Raw genomic sequence first — 23,904 nt, 5'->3', positions numbered from 1 at the left:
GTTGATTTAAAAAGTCTAAAAAACTTCTCGATTTTTGTTAGTTTCATTGGTGACATTCAAGTCATTTTTATTTTAGTGCTAGAAAGTCTGGATTTAACTGCCCCCCCCAATTGAATATTCATAAACCTTTTTCTAGCATTTATATATATGTATGTGTGTATATACACACAAGCCCCTAATTTCTACCAAGATAGAGGAATTCAGTTATATATTGTCTCTACATGTAGACCAAGTCCTTCAGTGTCAATAAAAATAATTTAATTCCTCACATTTGTGAAGAATTTTACTGTTACCACAGCATTTTCAGATGCATTATTTAATTTTATTTTCATGACCCCCTGTGATTGTAGGTAGGGGAGAAGGTGTCTCTTTTTCAGGTCAGTTAATCAAGCATTTATTAAAATCTACTATGTTGCAGCAGTGTCTACTTTCTAGGGACCTAGATATTCTTTTTTGGGGGAAACAGCATTGCATATAAGTATATACAGAATATGTACAGAATAAATGCAAAGTAGTTAAAAGGTTGGACAATAGCAGTTGGGGCAGAGGTGGTAGCCAGAAAAGCCTTCCTATAGAAAGTGATTCTTGAGCTGAGTCTTAAAGGAAGTAAGGGATTCAGGGAGGAGAGGAAAGCATTTCAGGCTTGGAAGTCACAGCAAAGAGAAGACTAGTTTGGCTTAGATGGGAGCTAAAAGGGAAGTATGCATAAGGAAGTTGGAAAGTTAGGCTGGCAACAGGTTGTACAGATCCTTTAAAAGCCAAATAGAGGAGTTTCCATTTTATTGGAGAGATAATAAGGAGCCATTGGATTTCATTGAGTCGGGGAGGAAAATCCCATTGGCATTTATTTGAGAAAGGAGTTGGAGTGAGGGAAACCACTCTTACAGATGAAGAAACAGATTCAGAAGTAAAATGACTTGCTGGAGATCACCTAGCCACCCACGGGAAAGTCAGGACTAAAACCTAGCCAGACCTTCTAATTCCTAGGTAATAATAGCTCTTTCTATTCTTCTAAAATTTGATGTTATGATGATGTGAAGTAGATCATTCCTCCATTGACTCTTCCATTTTCAAATCTACTGACTTGTTTATATTTGACTGTTACTGTATTAGGAGATATTTTGAGCCTGACCAAATCACCAGTGTTTACTGAATAGGTCCTAGGTTAATTAGTTTTCCAAATGCTCTTTTGAAATGCTATTAGCCCCTAGAACAGCAGCTACCAGTTAAATAAACAAACCATTAGGTAGAAAACAGTTGTGAGGACTGGCAGAATCCAGTGTGCCCTGAATAGATTATGGTGGATAATTTGTAGGAAGAAATTAAGACATACACAAAAGACCATCTGCCTTTCCACTGTGGCTAGTGATACTATCTCCTGCCAAAATCCAATTAAGAAGTGCCTGAAGGCTATTGATTTCAAGATAATGACCTGAGCATAAGTGTATGCTATGAAAGCCTTATTTCTGAGAATGCTTTTGACTGTCAGAGTGTACTAAAAACACGTATCTTTTTAAATTAGGAGGTTTTCTATTTTTAATTCATATCAAGTCATTTTGGTGTCTTGTGTCCTTTGTTCTTCAATTGAAATGAATTAATCTTTAATATTTTCTTTCATTATACAAGCTTGACTCTATTACTTATTTTCTCCATTAGTTTTGTGTTATTTTTAGGAAGGTCTTATAAGATTCAGTGATGAAATCGACTTTAAAATGTTTCCTTTATTAACTCATGTTGTTTTCTTCTCACAGATTTGGTACTGAACCACTTGGAATCATGGGGTCCGAGAATCCAAGTCCACAAAACCCTAGCTGTAAGATCATGACCTTCCGCCCTACAGTTGAGGAATTTCAGGACTTTGGGAAATATGTGGCCTACATTGAATCCCAAGGAGCTCACAGAGCAGGACTTGCTAAGGTTAGCCAAAATCCTATATGGGTATTTTCCCCACTGGTTTTTTTCCTTGCCAGCTGCTCATTAAGTGGTCTCAGCATTTAGATCTTGGGACTATTTTATCTCTGTTTTCCTTTAAAGTTCATTGTCTAACGTGCCAGATGCCTGCTATGTATGTTTAAAGCATTGGGCAAGACACAGTTTAGAAAAAGACATAGTCTTTGGTGAAGCCTGCATTCTAGGAGGGGAGATGACACAAAAAAAGGGTAACTTAAATATAAATGAATTAGACAGAAAACAAAATCTGTTGTGAATTTTGAAAAGGAAATTGTTATTGACTGAGGAGGATCAGATTTCAAGGTGGTTATATCAAAGTTGGGCTTTAAAAAGGACCATTATGGGTAGGAAGTCAATAGATGAATAAAGGGAGAAAGTACTTTTTTGACAAAGGGAATAGCATATGCAGAGGTGAGGAGTTGTGGAAGTAGTGTATAATAAGGGAACAGAATACTTTTTGGCTGAAAGGAAAACCATAGGAGAGAAGGAAAGGAAGACTGGTGCCTGATTGTGATGTGCTTTAAAGACAAAGAATTTTGAATCTGCCTTGTTAGGTAACAGGTATCCATAGTATAGAGCTCTGAGTAATGCAGAGATATAAATAGATCTATTATGCATAAAGAAGGTTAGTCTGACATCAGTACAAAGAAATAGAGAGGGTAAGGATGAGAAGTCTAGTAAGAGGGATCATTGGGAAAGTCTAGAGAGGTTGTAATGACCAAAAATGAGGAGATGGGCATAAGAAGACAGTAAGAGGGAGACTTCTGCTAAAACAGCTCTGTCAACTACCTTTACTTTTGTGGAAATATTTTATTTTAGTAGGGAAAGGATGGACACAAATGATTTTATGAAGCACTCTTCATATTTAGTTAGGTTAGGCCCCAGTAGGTAGTCTCTAAGTTTAATAAGATAGGTATTTTCAAAAGTATGGTGTTCTCATTGTGAAAGGCCTAAAGAGGCAGGGTCCCTGGCTCTTTAAGTTGACAAAAGTGCAGAATTGATAAGTTGATTAGTTTGGATATATGAGGCTGTAGTAATTGCCATACAGCTGTATTTATTCCTTTCCTTGCAAGGTTTTGGGCATATCTGTGTTAACTGACTATAAGAAAGTCTAGTATCCACATTATTCCAAGAAAACTCAGATAATTCATTGTTATACTTTGGTTTCACATTAAAGACTGCCATTCTTATATGACTTCATTAGTGATCTTTTCCTAAGCAATTAGATTAAAAGTTAATCTTTTAAGTTGTGTCCTATAGGCCCTAAGACTTGGAAGAAATGATATTGCAGGAAAATAGGAATGGAAATTCAGTGTATTCTCATTTCTTTTAGTATTTGCTGCTTATTTGCATTAATTGCCTGGTCTTTGTGGGAATTCCCAGTATATCTCTTAGACTCTTGTCCTACATTTTCAGCTGCTTACTAGATATCTTCAACTCAAACTCATTCCCCAAACTAAACTTATCATCTCTCCTCTCATCTGACTCAGCTTCTAAGTTATCTATTTTTTAAAAGACCTTACCGTCAGTCTTAGAATCTATACTAAATATTTTTTCCAAGTAGCAAGAGTAGTAGGGCTAGATTGTCTGGTCACATTTGAACCTAGGACCTCTTATCTCCAGGACTGGCTCTCTATCCACTGAGACACTTAGCTGCCCCTAAATCATCTATTTCTGTTAATGAATAGCACCAACATCCTCCCAGTTACCAAGGCTCAAACCTGAGTCATATTTGTCTCTTCTTTCACACTTTATCTCATATAATCTAAAAATAGTTAAATCCTATGGATCTTACCTCTCTAATATCTCTTGCATCTTTATCCTCTTCTTGATTCACATTGCTACCATCCTATTGGAAGCTCTCATCACCTCTCACCTGAACTAATAGAAAACAGTTAGGGAGGCTATTATGTCACCTTTTATATTAGTTTCTCTCTCACTTATGCTTAAGGGTAAATGAAATCTAGTCATTTCACTCTCCTATTCTGAAATATCAGTATCTTCCTTTTTGCCTCCAGGATAAAATATACACTTGATCTGGTGTTTAAATCCCCACAGAATCTTTTTTCAGCCTTTTTTAGCCTTACTTCCCTTAAGGCACAGTGTTTGGTCAAACTGGACTACTAATCTTTACTTCTCTCCTGCCTTCTTCTTGTATTTGTATGGGTTATTCCTGGAATAAATTTTATTTACTACTGAAATTCTTCTTCAAGGATTTGCTTGCTGCTTCCTCTTAGGAAACTTTCCCTGAACCCATTCCTGTCCCAGGTAAATTATATTTATTTGTATTCATGCCATATCATCTTTATTCCATCGTAAGTGCCTTGAAAGCAGGATCTTCTTACACATGCAAGTTGTTTAAGAAATGTTTATTGAATTGAATTGACCCTGATAGGTATAGACTTAAGAAAAATATGTAATACCTAAGAAAGTATAAAGATCTTGTCTAATAAAGATCTAATAAAGATCTTGTATAATAATGGAGTAAATTTTTTTTATCATAATCTCATTTTACAAGGATTTTTCCACGAGTTACTTTTATACAAAGCTTCATTTACATATAAGCTCTAGGACATGTTATTTAAGAGATGTGAATAAGGGGGCTAAGAAGAGAACAGAAGGCAGTTCAGAACAGTACTTGGATAAGTGGTACAGTTTTATCACTGTTAAATTTGGTAAATTCTTTAAAAAATGTTCATAGTAGAAGTTCTTTGTTTTATATATGAATTTCTTTTCATTTCTTTATAGGTTGACAAATTTTACAGTGTAGTGGAAATTTGAAGGCATTTTTGAAAAAAATTTTTTAAAGATTTAAATTTGATGGCACTTGGAAACTAACCTTTTCATTGATTATTATGACTTGACTAACTTTATGAGAAATTAAAAAAAAACTTTGGTTCATAGGTTCATAGAGCTAGAGCTAGAAGGATCCCTGGAAGCCACTTGGTTTAGCTTCCTCTTTTTGTTGCTATTCATTTGTGTCCAACTTTTCTGTGACCCTATGTATCGTAGCACATCATATCATCCATGGAGTTTTCTTGGCAAAGATACTGGAGTGGTTTGCCATTCCCTTTCCCAGTGGGTTAAGACTGAGGTTCCATGACTTGCCCAGATTCACACAGCTAGTGAATGTCTGAGGTCACGTTTGAACTCAGGTTTTCCTGACTCTAAGTCTATGCACTGAGCCATCTAGCTGCCTCATAAAGGGGGGTAGAATGGGCTGTTTAGGGTTGTCCATGGAGCCAGCAACAGAGTCAGCATTTGAGCTTATAAACTGGCATCAGAGCCATGTAAGAGGGAAATTTAGGTATTTTATAGATATATATTTAAAGTGTGGCCGCCAGGAATCAACAGTTCAGGTTGATTCCGTAATTAAATCAGACCCAAGTCAGCATCGGGTTAAGGCACTTTATTTACAATCAGGAAGGTAAAAGTATAGGAATAAAGAGAAAAGGGAGAGGCTAGTTCAGGCCTGTGAATGCATGGACTAGAGAGAAGGTTAAAAGGCTAAATAAATGAGGCTGCAAGCCTCAAGGCTTAGCAACCAGATAGGCTAATGCCTGCTTAAGGCAGAGTTTGGAAGCGGCCTAGGTAGGCCAAGGAAGTCAGCCTAACTTACCCATGTGACAATACAGAGTGTAAGCGTTCTGTGGTCTCAGGAGAGGTCCTTCAGCACCAAATTCAGAGCAGGAACTGCCTCCACAGGAAGTAACCAACATACTTAAAGAGATAGTGTCTTTCATCACTTCCTGTGGGTCCACCTCTAATTCAAGTGGACAAATGGCAGTCTCTACATTGATTTGGACTGCCCAAAGGGCAGTCCCTTGTACTTGATTTGTTACTTATTGTGGGTAACTCTTCTCCCCTTCCCACTAAGGAAGGTGAGGGTGACATCATTTCTATGCCTAGGTTGAGTAGGGTTTTGACTATGAATGGGCTAGAGCTAATTCTATTTACACAGCCAGTACTCTTTCCCTTACACCATGTTCTCAGTCTTCCGAGGAGCAAACTTGAGGTCCAGGCAGGTATCGAGATACTTTGAGGTGAGGGAAAGAATTTGAATCACTGTAGAGGCATTCCATAAATTTAGACTGCAAAATGTTTGACTTTCCCACTGTCTCAATACTCTTTCCTCAGTATACTTTTTCCCATAGTAGTATTTTGTGAACTAAAAACCTACTTATCCACTCTTCTGCCACCTCTGTCCACCCCCAAATAAAAGCATCAGTTCCAAGGGAGTCAATGTTAAGAATAGCCTGATAAAGCTAGAGCTAGAAGGAACTTCAAGAATTATCTAGTCTATTCAATTTGCTCTTACAGATGAGGCAACTGAAGGATAAGGACTTGCCCCAGGCCATACAAGTAGTTAGTGTCTGAGGTGAAATTTTGACCTAAATCCTCTGGCCAGAGTCAGTGTGCTTTTTACTGTAGTTCCTGGCATCACTCCTTTTCCCTTCCTATACCTTAGCAGATCTCAGTTGGTGAGAAAAATCAGTGTGATGTGAGTGCCTTCTTTCTTATCCACATGTCAAAATTCTGCCTCTTGGTTCCCCACTGTTTCCTCCTTTGCTTCAGCCTCTGAGAAAGACACAGTCCTTCCTATTTTCAAGGTAATTTCTGTGTGTCTGAGCCATTCCTCACTCATCTTCTGAGAATTTGACCCTTTGATCATTCTCTTGATCTAATATTTGTTTTCTCTTTGAGTATTGGCTCTATCTACAACTTATGCAAATAATCCCACATCTTCTTTATTTTGTAAAAAGAAAAATGTCCCAAACTCAAACTCATGGTAAAAGTATCTACCTTGACTACCATCACTTCTTAATTTCCTGCTTCCTTCTTGGCCCCTTGCATTGTGTTTTGATCCCACCATATGGCTGAAATTGTTTTGTCCCAGATTACTCAATATCCTTAAGCTGCTAAATTCTTTGGAATTTAGTGAAATTCATTGGAAGGGAACATAAAGAGAGAGGCTTGAAGACTATGGAACTTTGGGAAGGTGTTGCAGCCAGGACACCAGATGATATGCCTTGCTGTAGAAAGGAAGGATGTACTTCCCTTCTTTCTTTCCAGCTTCCCTGTGCTTGATGGGTTCTGGCATCCGGTACAAAATAAAGAACCCTTTCCATTGTGGCTCTAACTTACTTTTGCAGACTTATCTCCTCTGATTCCCTTAAAGACTTTACATTCTAACTTCATTAAACATTATGTTAGCTGTTGGTAGAAGATCTTTCCTTCTCTGCAGAGATGCTATCATTATGATTTGTGTTTTAGAGAGGTCAAGTGCTATGCACAGGGCCTTAGGAAGTGACACTTGGGACTTGGATAGACATTTCAAGTATAGCATATTTTTTTCTCCTTTGTTTTTAAGTTTCACTATGATGTACCTTAAAAAAAAACTCACTTATTTTCTAAAGATTCCCTTGAATCCTTCTAGAACCTCATTTGTAACAAGTTAGAGGCAAACAAACGTTTAACATGTGTACCAGCAGACCTGTCTATGTTTCATTTTGTACTTCATTCTTTCACTCTACTACCTCTACTAAGAGGCTAGAGGAATGCTTCCTCCTTAGTCTTCATGTATCTCTTCCTACTTTGTGGTCATACTTTATGCATAAATGCAAAAAAAGGAGCAGAAAGGATCTGGGATCCACGTCTTGCTTTGCCATTTATTGATCACTTGTGTGATCTTTAGTAAGTCATCGAACCTCCCTGTGTCTCTAATCTTCTCATTAGTAATATGAGACTAGGGTCCCTTCTAGTTCTAAACCTAAGGGTCCCTTCTAGTTCTAAACCCATTATCCTGTGATTTAACAAATTTTATAATGAGAATTTTGAGATAAAGTATATGATTAATAATGAGAGAAGCAATTTGGAATAGTAGAAACAAATACTGGTCTTGCGAATCCTAAGATCTAGGTTCAAGACTTGATTCCATCATTTACTATCTTTGTACCCTAAGGTGATTAATTTCACTTGCCTGAATCTTGTTTCCTTTTCTATGGAAGGAGATGATAATAAATTATACTTGCTTATCTTTAAGTAGATATGAGAAAAGCATTTTGTAAAATAGCTCCATAGAAATGTGAGCTGTCAGTAAGCTTTTGTTAGCACTTTTTAGATGACCCAACATTCTATGGGATACTAGGGATGGAAAGAGAAAAGTGAAAGTCCGCCCTTGTGAAGCTTTTGATTTAATGGAGGAGATAATAGGAATGCATATATACAGAACACATACAAGGAAGATACAAGAAAAATGTGTGTGTGTGTGTGTGTGTGTGAGAGAGAGAGAGAGAGAGAGAGAGAGAGAATGAATACGTATGTGCGGGTATAGGTCCCAGCAGCTGAAGGAGAGGTGACCAGGAAAGGTGACGTTTGAGGTGGATCTTCAAGGAAATTGGTAATTCCAAGAAGTGGTAAGGAGGGCGCATGTTCCAGGCATGGTAAGCAACCAGTGCTAAGGCATAGAGATAGGGAGTTATAGTGTTACATGTGAGTAACAGCCAGAAGGCCAGTTTGGATTCAAGAGTGAGTGAAAGGGAATAATGTGTAATGGGGCTGGTGGTAATGATCTTTAAATGCCAAGCATTCAGTCCTAGATGTTATAGGAAACATTGGAGTTCATTAAATAAAACTGTGGTATAGTCAGATCCGAACTTTAGGAAAATCATTTTAGCAGCCTTGTAGAAGATGGATCTGAGGGGAGAAACTTGAGACAAGAAGGCCAGTAGGGAGTTATTGGAATAGCCAAGGCAGGAAGTGGTGAGGCTCCAAACTATGATGGTAGCTGTGAAAGGAAGAGGGCAATATATGGAAGAGATTTTATGTTGGTAGAAATGAGAAAATCTGGCAAATGATTGGAGCATTGGGTGAGCAAAGAGACCAGAATGGCACCAAGATTGGATACCTGAAAGACTGGAAAGATGGTAGTACCCTTAACAAAAATAGGGAGGTTCTGAAGAGAACTGGCTTGGGATAGAGAGAGATGAGTTTTATTTAATACATGTTGACTTTGAGAAGTGTACAGGTTTTTAAATTTGAAATGTTTAGCAGTCATTTAGTGATTAGGGTTAGAACTAAAGAGAGAGACTTAGGACTGGATAGATAGAAAGCTGGGAGTCATCTGCATAGAGATGATGATGATTAAGCCCATGGGAGCTTATGGGATCGTTGAAAGAGGAGGGAGAGGGAGAAGAAGGGAGGATGGGGCGGGGAGAGGAGAGAGAATTGAGAGTCAAGATAATGTCATGGAGTATATTTATATTTAGGGGGTATTTTAGATGACAGAATTGGGAAATGGTAGCTCTTTTAAAGCAGTTGATTATGATGTTGATAATACCTATATCTATAATATTTTGCCACTTACTAGATTATAAACTTCTTAAGGTCAAGGATAATGTTTTATTCATCTTTGCTTTTTCCCTTAGCACCTGAAAAGGCCTGCACAAAGTAGGTGTGTAACAAATGCTTGTTTTGTAGTAAATTTAATTCAGGGTACTTTTAAGCAAACCCATTATCTTTGGCAGGTTATTTAAGCATTTACTATATGCCTAGCTTCTATCCTAGGCATGAATGAAGTACTAGATAAGGTTCCATCCTACAACGATCCATTTGAGGAGGCCACAGACACACAGAATGATGTTGGAAAAGTGGCTTTCCCCCCTCTTCTTGTGGGCATATGTTAGATTTCTGGCCTAGAACTTTTCTAGTTCCCCAGTGAACAGTTTTTCTGTTGCTTTTTATCTCTGAAGATAGGCTATTATTTAACACGTGATACACTGTTTTTTTTTTTTTTTTTTTTAGGTATTACTTTCAATACTAACTGTCTGGCATTCAGAGTCTTTTATAATCTAGTTCTCTTCTGCTTTCTAATCTTCTTAAGCCTTATTTTGTTGTGTACTCTTAAAAAAATTTTTTTTAACCTTTACCCTTCTGTCTTAGAATCGATACTAAATGTTTATTTCAAGGCAGAAAGAAGATTGGTGAAGGCTAGGCCATTGTAGTTAAGTGTCTTGCCCAACAGTCATGCAGCTAGGAAGTATCTAAGGCCAGATTTGAACTGAGATATTCCTCACTTGAGACCTGATTCTCTATTCACTGAGCCACCTACGTGCCCTCATGTACTCTTTGATTCATTGACACTGGCCACTTGGCTGTTATATGAACAAGACATGCCCCCGTACCCGAGATGCTCTTCTTTGTCATCTTTGTCTCCTAGTTTCCTTCAAGTTCCAGCTAAAATCCCATTTTTTACAGGAAACCTTTCCCAATCCTTCATAATTCCAGTGCCTTCCTTCCCTCAGTTAACCATTTATTTATTCTGTATATTACTTGTTTGTACATATTTTTTTGCATATTGTCTCCCCCCTTAGATCGTGAGCTCTTTGAGAACAAGGACTTTGGCCCTTTTTTGTATCACTAGTGTCTTAGTACATTGCCTAGAACAAAGTAGGTACTCAATAAATGTTTATTGATTTTCAGATGTGAAAAAACTGATGATTATTTGCTCTTCTGTTTAGGGTAACATCATTTCTACACCTTTCATCTTTTTTGACATTGTCTTTTGCCTCTTTTAGGTAATCCCACCCAAGGAGTGGAAACCTAGGAAAACTTATGATGACATTGATGACATGGTGATCCCAGCTCCCATTCAGCAGGTGGTGACAGGACAATCCGGTTTATTTACCCAGTATAACATACAGAAGAAACCCATGACAGTGGGAGATTATCGGCGTTTGGCCAACAGTGAGAAGTATGTTTACCATTATGATCAACACTGGCATTTCCCCTTTTATTGGGTAGCAAGGAAATAGTGACCTTGCATTATGGCTGTCTAGCCAAATAAGATTGGGTGGATGATTAACTAGTTTTGTCTCCATTATCTGAACATAAATTTCCAAATTTTAGGGCTGGATGGGATGAGAAATAATGCAGCAGTGAAAATATTACTAGCTCCAGAATTCAAACTCCACATCTGATGCTTACTGTGTGTCTCTGGAAAAGTTACTTAATCTAGACCTCAATTTCCTCATCTATAAAATGAGGTGGTTGGATTTAGGTGACCTTTGAGGTCCTTTTAGGCCCAAGATGTATGATCTTATTATCTCTTATAGCTGGAAAAACTGAGACAGAGAGAAGGAAAGCATTTTTTCCAGGTTGTACAGAAGGTCTACGGTGGAGCTAGAACTGGTTTTGTGTTTATTCAGATTGACATTTTTCCCTAGTCAGAATAAGGAGAGTACTGTTGGGAGGCAGAATCCTCTTCCAATTCATGCTTAGCACCTACTACACAACTGACTAATTTGAAAACCCTTTGTCAAATTTCCATTTTTAGAAGAATGCAGATAACTTGGAAATGGTTTTGAGAAAGAGTGATGAAAATGACTAAATGATTAAAAGAATGAAGAGGTGACAGAGAAAATGAGATTTAAAGATTTAAAGATAAGAATTGTGAGATATTAGTAATGGATTTCAAGTGTATGAAGAGCTTTCAGAGAACTTGAGGTCCCAGGACTTTCCATTTCCCTAAAGCTTTGAACTCATGGAAGAGGGGAGCAAAAGGGGATGCTGTTGGTAGGCCCAGCTTTACTCAACTCCTTACTGGAAGTGTCTCAGAGCTTGACTAGAAGGATATTTTAACTGGCTCAGAGAGTAGTCATAGGATTTAGGGTTCGATTGGACCTTAGAAGTCTAGTCCAGTTTTCTCCTTGATAGATGGGAAATTGATGCCCAGTGAACTTAAATGACTTAAGATTATATATCAAGTAAATAGCAGAGGCAGGATTTGAACCCAAGTCTTTTCTTTTGACTCCAAATTCAGTACTTTTTTTTACTTGGTCATAGTAGTCAGAGCTTTACCAGTAAATCCAAATGATATTGGTTAGGAGACCTACAAAATAGTCTATGCTTCCATTATTTGCCAGCTGGTTAGCTGCTTTGTTGCAGTGGCCAGCTTGAAGCTGTGAGACTTGAATTCTGAACCTGTGCTTAGTATAGTGCCTGACATATGAGTAGGCATTATATTAATGTTAGAGTTATCATCATCCTGGAATGATATGCCAGGATTATTATTCCCAAGAGATAGTGTATTATACCCTTAATAATTGGGCATTTATGTTAATAATTTTTGCTATTATTTGTCTTTAATACTCAGCACTTTCCAGCACACTGGATAGAGGCTGAGTGGCAATTTGTCAGGATGTTGTGGAACTGACTGTGAAGTGGGAAGTTATGATAGATCATCTCTCAGGTCTTTCCAAGATTTTTGATTTTGGATGATGATAGTTTTCTTCCTTGCCTATGAAAGTACTTTTGGCAAGCCTGGCTCAATAATTGTACTCCTATTGAAAAAGATTTATGATTTCATCAACGTGAGCCCTTCTTAGTAGATGTTGTTTATGATTTGGTGGTGGTGGGGTAAAGGGAAAGAAGATTTGTGGGGAATTCCTTATCTTCCTAGTCATTTTTCCTAGTGATGAATCACTCTGTATTTATCCAGGCTGGTCTTCTTGTGACAGGGAGAAAATCCTGTTTCCTGGCATTCAAAATGTTTTCAGCTTGTGGGACTGGCAGAACTTTTGCTCTGTTGGCATAGTCTTTGAAAAAGGAGATACATTTCTACATGTTGATGTACTTAATAGAACTTGGTAGAGATGACTAAATCATAGGAAAAGAGGGGACCTTAGAATTCATAAATTTGTGTTTCATTTCTCTGACCAGGGTTCTTCATCATAACAAGATTGAACCAAATCAATTCTGTATTCAGATATTTGAAGGTGTATCATGTAAAAAGAGAGCAGATGTTGTATAGCTGCAAAGGGGAGAGGTTAACCTGATGGATGTGAAGCAGATTTCAGCCCTATACAAGGAACTTTCTAGTAACTAGAGCTACCAACATGGTTTATTTACTTTGAATGATAGAGCAGACAGCTTTGAAAAATAAATGAGTTCTCCATCATTGGAAATGTTCAGGGCAGTGGTTCCCAAACTTTTTTGGCCTAACGCCCCCTTTCCAGAAAAAAATATTACTTAGCCCCCTGGAAATTAATTTTTAAAAAATTTTAATAGCAATTAATAGGAAAGATAAATGCACCTGTGGCCATCACCACGCGCCACCCCCCACCCCCCATCACTGCAGCACCCACCAGGGGGCGGTAGCGCCCACTTTGGGAATCACTGGTTCAGGGAAAAGCTTGATAACTTGTCAGTGATGCTGTGCAAGGGTTTCTTGTGCTGGTTGGTAACTTTACCTAGGTCATAAGACCATAGGATTTAGTACTGGAAGGGGCTTTTTGAATTCTTCTCATCTAACCCTTCATCATACAGATGAGCCAATAGAGTCCTTAAGAGACCAAGTGATTTGTCAGGGTTTCTAAATAGCAGCATCAGCATATAAACTTTTTTGCTTCATAAGGCCTCTGTGGTATAAGATTCAATGGCTGATTCTGCCAGAGACTATAGGCTGTGGTCTGGTCTTGCTTGTTAGTCTATCTGCTAGCAGGCAAGAGAATCCTCTGATAGGACATGATGGTACCTTTGTTGGGGAGAATTGAAGCATTTTGGGGCAGTAAATTGCAAGTTCAGCTTACAGATTCTTTTTTTTTTTTTTAAACCCTTGTACTTCGGTGTATTGTCTCATAGGTGGAAGAGTGGTAAGGGTGGGCAATGGGGGTCAAGTGACTTGCCCAGGGTCACACAGCTGGGACGTGGCTGAGGCCGGGTTTGAACCTAGGACCTCCTGTCTCCTGGCCTGACTCTCACTCCACTGAGCTACCCAGCTGCCCCATCTTAGAGATTCTTTAAGGGTTACTTTGAACAGCTTATGTGGGAATGAATGTCAAAGATGGATGGTTTTGAAGACTGGGATAACTTTTAGGCTTGATGACTCTCATTGGTTCTATTTCATTAGGTATTGTACTCCTCGACACCAAGACTTTGAAGATCTGGAGCGTAAATACTGGAAGAACCTGACTTTTGTATCACCGATCTATGGAGCTGATATCAGTGGTTCTTTATATGATGCAGTAAGTGTGTTATATAAATCATTCCCAATAGCTTAACCCACTGAATAGGTGGGCTTGGTTTTTAAGATAGGTTCTAAAATACGTATCTAAATGATACTTGGTGGTATAGAGGATTTCAGATAGTCAAGGAATGCTTGTTAGGGCCAGTAATCAGAAGTATCTCAGGGTTTGGGAAGGCTAGCAGGATAAATTTGACAGGATACCCAAATGGGTTTAAGTAAAAGAAGGAAGGGAAGGGAATTAGGATGATCTAACTAAAGACTATAAAGAAACCTCTCACCAAATTCACTTGTTATCTGCTCTATCAATAACCTCTCTACCTATAAGTTCCAATTCCTACAATAAATAATCCTCACTAACCAAATTTTCCCTTTAAATGGTGAATAGAGATGGAAAGATTGGAGGGTAATCAGAGATCAAAGGGAAAGGATCTCACTGACATATGGCTTTAGATGTCTCTAGCAGCTCTGTAGGAATATCTGTCAGTCAGAAGCAACTGGATACACACAGGAACACAAGTAGTTGTATCAGAAGGACAACCACAAGAGAGGGAGACTGACTAGTCAATCTATAACAAAGTCCACCCAAGGAGATCAGACACTATCTCAACCTCTCCAGATTTCTAACTGCTCCTAGGAGAAGCTCACACTGTCACTTCCCTAGAATTCTGGAATCTTCCAGCTTTTCTGTCTTTCCAGCAGCTGCTCCTGCTCAGTTCCTTATTTCCTTATAACAGTTCCCAATTGGTTAGTTATAAATTAGTTCAGGTTATACCACTCAGGATATGATGTAGGTCCCTCCCTTCCCTCCTTTCACTCCTTGAGATAGAAGGCTGATTTCTGTCCTCTCTCCATTGCCTTTGCCCTCTTTAAAAAAATCCCTCCCCCAGTTAACAAGCATTTATTTTCTCTCTTCATCAACCCCTCTTACCCCTCAACTACAACAAAAAAAGGAAACCAAAACCCTTGGAACAAATATGCATAGTCAAGCAAAGAAAATTCCCACATCATCCTTGTTGGAAAATGTATGCTTCATTCTGTGTTTTCATTCAGTCTCCTCTCTGTCAGTAAGTGGATCCTCTTTATGGCCCTCTGGAATTATGTTTGGTCACAGTAAACATTTTTGAAACATCTACTGTGTGCCAGAAACCATCCTATACACTCTGGGTACACATATAGAAGACAGGTCCTGCCTTCAAGGAGCATTAGACTATAAAGTCTAATGGGGGAGACAACATACAAAAATAGGATGAAAGGGAGATTACTGGCTGATGGGGAGAGACAAGCTATTGGAGAAATCTGAGGGAGTCCAGCCAGATGGGAAATGGTGTTGTCTTTAAATGATGGTTCTGGAGGAGTTCTCCATCTCTCCATCCTCTCCATTCAGAGGGAAGACTCCCAGGGGAAGGTGGGGACTGATGAATTGTGAGTTGTAGGGCTGATATGATCTTGGATTTTGAAGAAGTTCTAGAGCATGTTAAGTTCCACAGGTATGTAGTGTTATATTCATAATCTGGGATGAGATGGATGCCACCTTGACTGACAGGGATGGCAGTTGAGAGTTTGGAATGTTCCCAGGTGCCATGAGCCAGGGGCAAACGTCAGTTAGCCCCACCCTATATATACCCTTGAGAGCTACATTGAAGGTCGTCTCTGGACTCAGAGGTTCAGAACTGGAGATCACAGACCTCTGAATTGAGACTGGTGCAAACCTTTGTGGTTCTGTCTGGGCAGTGCGTGGCTGAAGGGTGGTTGAAGAAGAAAAGAGTAGGAATAAGCCCGAATATTTCCTGGCTAGACTGTGAGAGCTAGTGAACCATCAACACTATTGGTGAGAGAGCTGAGAGAATAAAGACCATCTGTATATCTGCAGCAATAGCCTTCCCTATTCTCTGGCTTGGCTGTGGCCAGGTCTGGCCAGAGATAGAAAGAGGTGAAGATCTTAAGCCTCCACCAGTTTAGTAGCCTCCAGTCCTGATTATTAATTAGTTTAATAGATAACAGAACAATAGGGTTTCCAATCCCCAATCCTTGACCTTGTTATCCTTTCCCTACCTATAGATAAAAGAGGGTTCAATAACAAGTACCTTCCTGAGTGGTCATTCTATCACTCTATATTCCCTTGGGAAGGGTCCTTACTTGGGCAGCTGTTATCAACAAACCTGTCAGGGAGAAGGGGATAATTTACAGCAGCAGCCAGGGTGAGAGGAGTAGGTGTTCCTCTCCACCAACTGCAGCTGAAGGGACTGTAGACAGATACACATCATCACTATCACTATACATCTATATCTCTCTCTACCCACATATTTCTTTAACAGTAGCCAGTGGGAAAAAAGATGCAATCAACATCCATTAAATGCATGCTATGTAGAGAATATTCTGTTGCCTTTCAGGAGACAGATAACTTTATATAAAATACAGTTTCTGTTTTCATTGAGATTATGGTTTAATTAGGAGAAGGGGACAAAATGCCAACACAGCAATAATACAGAATTTTGTACCCTCAAGTACATTACACAGTGAGACCTAAAAGATTAATGGAGGAAATGAGGAAAGCCTTCTTTTAGGAGATGATATTTTAGTTGGGCATTAAAGGTAGGAATTTAATAGGTAAAAAGTGAGAGAGAGCATTTCAGGCATAGAGAACATTCTGATTAAATGGATGGGGAAAGAGGACATAATTTTTCATTGTGACTTAATTATTGAACAGTATGGGCAAGTGGTATGAAATAAGGCTAAAATATTTGAGTGTTGCAAATTATGGTGGGCTTTGAATGCTGGGTGGAAATATTTACCTTTGTTCTGAAGGCCCTAGGGAGCCACTGAAGATTTTTAAACAGAGTAGTGATGTAACTAGATTTATTCTGTCATTGATAGTGATGGATTGCAAGAAAGAGGAAGTGGAGCTGGTTAATCCAGTATTGTAGGCATGTGGTTATGAGGTCTTATAAGATCATGATTTCTGTAAGAATAGAGAGGAAATGCGTTTTCCATGTCCCTACTGGTTTGCACACATATTCAGAACATAGCTGACTTATAAAGCACACATAGTAGAAAGTTTGAAGGAGCTAAGTCAGTAGGGGTCTACCTTTGGCTCAGGCTCCTTTTTCTTTCTTTAAAAAAAGTTATTTCAAACATTTACTTAAAAACATTTTTTTGAGTTCTAAATGCTCTATCTCCCTCCAACCCACTGAGAAGGCAAATTAATCATATGTGTGAAATAATACAAAGCAATAATGCAACCCCATTTCAACCTCCCCCCCTGCCCAAAAAAAAAAAAAAAAAAAGGTGAAAAATCTGCTTGAGTTCATTAGTTCTCTATCTGGAGGTAGATAGATTGCACTTTTCATTGTGAGTCCTTTGGAATTGACTTGGATTGATATCTTGATGAGAGTAGCGAAGGCTTTCACAGTTGTTCATGTTACCATATTGTTGTTATTGTGTATAATATTCTCCTGGTTCTGCTTATTTCACTTTGTGTCAATTCATATACGTCTTCCCAGGACTTTTTGAACTCCCTTAGTCATTTCTTTTAGCACAATATAGTATTTGATTACAATTATACAATTTGTTCAGCCATTCTCCAGTTGATGGGCATTCCCTAAATTTCCATTTCTTTACTACCATAAAAAGAACTGCTATACATATTTTTGTACATAGAGGTCCTTTTTAATATTCTTTGATCTCTTTGGGATGCAAATCCAGTAATGGTATTGCAAGGTCAAAGGTTATGCCCAGTTTTATAGCCCTTTTGGCATAATTCAAATTGTTTACCAGAATGGTTGGACCAGTTCCCAGCTCTGCCAACTGTACATTATTGTCCCTATTTTTCCATGTCCCCTCTAGCATTTGTCCTTGTCTCTTTCTCTGGCTTTTCATACTCATTTTGCTTTGTTTTGCAGGCAGTTAGTTTACTTCATTAGAAAAGTATTTAAGCCCACAATTAAAAGCCATTTTTTACATTGAGTCAGTGATGTAGAGGATATTTGTTGTTCAGTCTTTTCAGTAGTGTCTGACTCTTTGTGATTCCACTTGGGGTTTTTCTTGACAAAGACACTGGAGTGGCTTGCCCTTTCCTTCTCCAGGACCTTTTACAGATGAAGAACCTTGGTCAACAGGGTTAAATGACTCATCCAAGGTCACACAGTTAAGTGTCTGAGGCCAGATTTGAATTTGGGAAGATAAGTCTCCCTGACTTCAGGCCCAGCACTATCTACTGTGTGTGTGTGTCACTTAGCTGTGTTGTAGAGAATATAGCTATAATAATAATAGATTTAATTTTTATAGTCATGGTTTGCAAAGTATCTTATGAGATCTCATTTGATCCTGTGAGATGGAGAATACAAATGTAATTAATCACTACTTTACAAATGAGAAACCTGAGGATAGAAGAGGAAGAAAAGAGTTAAGACTGCAATTAGTTACTCATGTAGAGTTCTAGACTTTAGTTTTCTTAGTTCAGCTCTGCTATTATTCATTTGCTCTGTCCCCTGGTTTGGGTAAATTACTTCCTCTCTGGTTCTCAATTCTTTTAGAAAAGTAAGACATTGAATATAGTTGATTTCTTAAGTGATAAAAGGTTAAGACCATTTTCTCAGCAGTCCAAAGCTCAAGCTTGCTAGGAACACAATCTTATTACTTCTCAATAATAAAAGTATTAGTTCACAAATTATATGTTTATTTGCCCAACCATTTGTTTTTACACTGATTCTTGGTAGAAGTCAGGGGGAGGACCTCACCTTTTCCCAGGCTCTTCCTGAAAAAGAGTTTAGGCCAGCTAGATACCCATATATCTATATCATATATCAGTAACACAGAGGAAAATGAACTTTTTGACACCCAGTTATCAGCATTTGAGATAAAAAATTTCAATTTACACTTATTTTTGAAGGAATTACTGTACTTTTCTGCTATTTCAATTTACTTTTCAGTTCAACTAATTTTTAAGTTAAGATGTATCTGCTGTGTGCAGAGAATATGCCATTTTAAGATAAGACAAAGTCCCTGTCTTGAAGCTTATAATAAACTTTTTAGAAGGCTAAAATGAATGTAAGTATTTATGGTTCATTGAGGCACTGTGGGAAGAGAGTGTGCTGGGCTATGGGCTACACAGTGAGTGTGAGGCCCTTTTTCCTCTGTGGCTTCTATATGCTATCTTTATCTGTGGAGGCGTACATGTCCCAGGACTAAAACTAGGTCTTTTTATTTGTGTTGGCTTTCCAACTACTCTGAAGCCATTCTTCTATTTAGACACTTTGAATCAAATTACATTCTTCAACAATTAGAGCACTCTCATATACAACAAATAAATGAGCAGAATGAAATGCTTAAGACTTGAGTTGCTATTTATGTAGAGTTGTAAAAAAGGAATGGATTCTATATGTTTATAAAAAGTCTAAGAAAGGATACAAAATTCTGATCCATAGTATATCTTAAGTTTATTGCAGAAGTGCAGATATATTGATTGCCAGGTGAGATCAAAGGGGAAATCTTGATTACCCAGAGGGATCCTCTGGGATAAGGGGCATTCAAGGTGAGCTTTCACACAGGATATCATAATTTATTACCTCCAATGACATTGTTTTTTAAAGTATTTTGATAACTGTATTTCAGCATATCATGTGTATTTTATTTCATGTATTTGAAAAATGTCATCCTGAGATTTCCTCAGGCTTTGCTAGCCTTCTAGAAGGCTCCTTGACACAAAGAAAGTGGTAAACTTTAAAATATAAATAGATAGCGAGGGTAGCACAGTGGATGGTGTGTGAGGCCTAGAGTCAGGAAGACCTGGCCTCAGACACTTCTTGCTGTGTGACCCTTGTAAGAGGGGAATTAGATATTTAAGGTATGGTCTCTAGGAATCGGATTAGCTTGATTCCATAATTAAAATAGACCCAAGTCAGCATGGCTTTTATGGTAGTTTATTTACAATTAGGAAGGTTGAAGGTAGGGAAATTGAGAGAGAGAAACTCTGGCCCAGAGGTCCAGACCGGGTGAGAATTTAGAGGTTAATTAAACAAGGCTACTAGCCACAAGGCCTTTTACATTTAGAGAGGCAAGAGAAGCCTCCTTGAGGGTAGAGCCTCCAGAAACGCCAAGGGAGGAGAAAGGGAGTCAGCCTAACTTACCCATGTGATAATTCAGAGAGAAGCCGCCTGAGGTCTCAGCAGAGATCCTTCAACACCAAGTTCAAAGTGCCAACTCCCTCCACAGAAAGTTACCATCATATTTAAAAGATAGCATCTTTCTTCACTTCCTGCACCCACCTTCAATTTCCAGTGGACAAATGGCAGCCTCAACACTGTTTTGGACTGCCCCTTATTGCACGTGTGGGTAACTAATCTTCTCCTCCCCACAAAGTAGGGTGGGATGACATTATTTCTGATGGCTAGAGTCTAACAGTGAATGAGGATGAGCTAATTCCATTTACACATCCTGGGCAAATCACTTAGACCCAGTTGCTTAATCCTTGCCGCTCTTCTGTCTTAAAATTGATACTAAGATAGAAGGTAAGGATTTAAGGGGGGAAAAGAAGTTGTTCTATGCATTTGGACAGCATAAGCAAAAATTCAGAGACTGCTTGGGGGACGGAGATTTGCCCCTTTTGGAGTAATGGTGCCTAGGAAATGGAATAATTAGGAGATGAGTTTGGAAGGAAATATGGAGGGGCTTGTGGAATGTTTTAGAAACTTAACAGAGGACCTTGAACTTGACTCTGTAGGCAAAAGGGAGCCATTACATTTTCTTGAGCTAAGATATGACAAAATTTATGCAGAAGATGGTGGTGGCAGAGCCATAGGAGGGAGCTTGTGAGGGGTGGTGGTTGAAGCTAGAAGACTTATAAGATTATTACTGTCTCTAGCTGCGCAGTCATCGGTGTCTTTACTAGGATGTTAGTAAAGACTCTATGACCTCTGTGGACCGTCTAGCTCTATAGCACTAAATAATGGGATTCTCCAAGAGAATAATGTGGAGAGGGAGAGAGAGGCAAGAGACATGGTAGAGAGAATCTGAAGGGCCATGGTGTTTAACTGCTGAGGTAAGGAGTGGGAAAGGGGAGAATCAAAGATAACCTCAGGATTTCATCCAAGTGGGAGATGCTCTTGGTCTAGGGGTGCGTGCTTCTGCGACAGAGGTGGTCTTTCAAGTGATACTTAGTAGAGTGGAATATTGAGTCATTTTACTTTTCCATACTGTATTCTCTTTGTAATATGGAGATCTTGGCTGATGTTTGCTCTGCAGGAATGACATGGGAATATCAAATAAGACTTGAGTCCTGAGAGCTTTGGAACAAAGGTATTCTCTCAATTTAGCCTTAGCCAGATCCCCTTTTTGCATTGTAACTTTGATTTTGTAAGGAATTAGAGTATAATTCACTCCTTTAAGAAAAAACTGTGTCATTTGTGATTATACAGTACTCACCTTTGTACATTTTATGTTCTTCCTAAATTGGCAATCTTGCTTTTCCTCACATGTTGTTATTTTGACTGTCCACTAACTTCCCCCATGACCAGAATGCAGACCCCCCCCCCCCTCCTCCTCTTTGATTTATAGAATCACTCCCTTCCTTAAACACCACCTGCTTTAGGAAGCCTCTTCCGATCTCCCCTACTCCTGATGTTGTTCCTTTTCAATTACCTTGTATTTAATTACTTTGCATATATTTGTGTTTATTAGATTTATGCAATATCTATAGGTATGTATTGTACAAGTACAACATGTACTTGTCTCCCTCTTTAGACTGTAGAATGTAAGGTCTTTCACAGTGCGTAAATACTTGCTGAGTTATTGACATTTCCATCTAGATGTCCTATTGTCAGTCAAGTGCATCATGTCCAAAAGAGAACCCCTTTCTCTCTCCAAACTTACCTATATTTGCTAAAGGTATCATCTTTCCAGTAAACTTTGTAACCTTGGAGTCATCAATGGACCTTCTTGGTCCCAAGTTTTATTTCTACTTTCATGACTTATCTCCTCCATCTATCTTTTTACTCATGGCTGTCAATCACCCTAGTTCAGTCCCTCATTAATTTTTGTTTTATTGTAACAACTTCCTAATTGCATTTTAACAAACCTTTACCATCTGTCATAATATCTCTAAGACAAGAGCAGTAAGAGCCAGGCAGTCAGAGTTAAGTGACTTGACCAGGGTCCTATAGCTAGAAAGTGTCAAAGGCCAGATTTGAGTCCGGGTCCTTTCAACTCCAAGGCTGGTACTCCCACTGTGCCCTTATTCCCTCTTCTTTCTAGGTTAAAATGCATGCTCCTTAAAGCCTTTTGCAGCTTGACTACAGTTTATTTCCAAGGCTTATTTTACTCTGCCCCCTTTCTCACATGCATACAATGTATTTTCACCGAGTTAAGGCATTTTACTATCTTTGAGTTTAGAACACCTCTCTCACCCCCAACCTGATACGTTTTCACAGGCTTCCCATGTGTTTCCCATGCTCAGAATGCATTTTCTCTTCACCTCTGTCTTCTGGAATCCGTGGCTCCCTTTAAGGGGTGTCTGACCCTCAGTTTCAACTCTTGCAGGACTTCTTTCCTGGTTCTCCCTTCCTCCAATTCTCTTGTATTTGCTTATCTATGTAAGTGTTTATATGTTGTGTGATGATAGAGGCCTGGGTTTTATGTCAAGATAAGTTAGCAAGGATTTATGAAACATTTACCACATACCAGCTCTGGGTTGTGCTAAGCCAAGGAATGTAGATAAAGGCAGAAAGAAAGGCTTGGGAAGAGGAAAAAATGGTTTGAGGGAGACCCTGGAAATATCCCAGAGTCTGGAGAAATTAAAGGGCAGTCCTGAGAAGGAATGGAAGCATGACTGCTATGGCCAAAAGCCGTCAATCTGGGGAAGGGGCTATAGGAATCTATTGTATCTCAGTGGTGGCGTGGTCTAGTGGAGGTCTGTAGATTGAAGAATGCAGCCTTGTTTGGAGTCAGCAAGACCTGGGGCTGAGCAAGGTACTAAACTCTCTTTCTCAGGCAGTTTCCAAGATTTATCCATAAGTCACAAGGTTTCCTGTGGAGGAAAGTGGCAGAATTATAGGTTCTAAATGTTGTGTGTCCTCCCCATTAGAATGCAAGTTTTGTACTGGCAGATTTTGCTGCTCATTTTGTCTTTTTATCCCTAGCACCTAGAACACTGCCATGTACATAGTAGATGCTTTAAGAATGCTTGTTGAATGTGACTATCTGGTCAAATCTCTGTAACATGAGGAGAGTGATTTAATTGGCATTAAAATTGTAGGAAAGGATCTACAAATGATGAAACATATTAATTGAATATAACTGCTTATGATGGTTGCTTGGATGAGATATGTGTGGGCTTATCACTGATAGTTTCCTGGGTTAGAGTGACTCTTCCTTTACTTACCTATTCTCTTTGACAATTTAGTGTGCTAGCATTTTGGACCTAGCACTATTTAGTTTGTAAGTCATGTGCTGGCCACCTTCCATCTGAGAGAATGAATGATAGATGTTGCAAAGATAGAATCAGCAGAATTTCTTAACTGAACACAAGCGAAAGTTAAAGGAATGATTTTGGTCATCTACCCTTTTTTTAGGATGTAGAGGAGTGGAATATTGGGAATTTGAACACCCTTTTGGACATGGTGGAACATGAATGTGGGATTATCATAGAAGGAGTAAACACTCCCTACCTGTACTTTGGAATGTGGAAAACCACCTTTGCTTGGCATACTGAAGATATGGATCTTTACAGCATCAACTACCTGCACTTTGGGGAGCCTAAATCTTGGTGAGTGAATTGAATCTTGCTTTGGTCCAGAATCTATTGCTGTTACTTACCTTCAGAAGGAGTCCTGCAATTGGTAAATGAGGAGATGAAGTTGAGTTATGTGTTCGTGTCTAATTGAATGATCATTAGCCAGGGCAGGGGAGGGATCCTGAGAGTGTAGTCTTTTGGATGG

At 38.8% G+C, this 23,904-nt stretch overlaps 1 protein-coding gene across 1 annotated transcript in view; it reads left to right on the top strand.

Moving 5' to 3' along the window:
- The window catches only part of KDM4B (lysine demethylase 4B), a 314,929-nt gene that overhangs the window by 87,101 nt on the left and 203,924 nt on the right, over positions 1-23,904 (top strand). Inside the window, exons 2-5 of the mRNA XM_044670970.1 lie at positions 1,752-1,917; positions 10,527-10,702; positions 13,859-13,973; positions 23,539-23,732. Coding sequence (XP_044526905.1) covers positions 1,777-1,917; positions 10,527-10,702; positions 13,859-13,973; positions 23,539-23,732 — 626 coding nt within the window. The 5' untranslated portion in view covers positions 1,752-1,776. The remainder of the gene's footprint in view (positions 1-1,751; positions 1,918-10,526; positions 10,703-13,858; positions 13,974-23,538; positions 23,733-23,904) is intronic.

The sequence above is a fragment of the Gracilinanus agilis genome, chromosome 1 (assembly GCF_016433145.1).
Source record: "Gracilinanus agilis isolate LMUSP501 chromosome 1, AgileGrace, whole genome shotgun sequence".
NCBI classification, from domain to species: domain Eukaryota; kingdom Metazoa; phylum Chordata; class Mammalia; order Didelphimorphia; family Didelphidae; genus Gracilinanus; species Gracilinanus agilis.
This window is presented reverse-complemented; position numbering and strand designations above follow the sequence as displayed.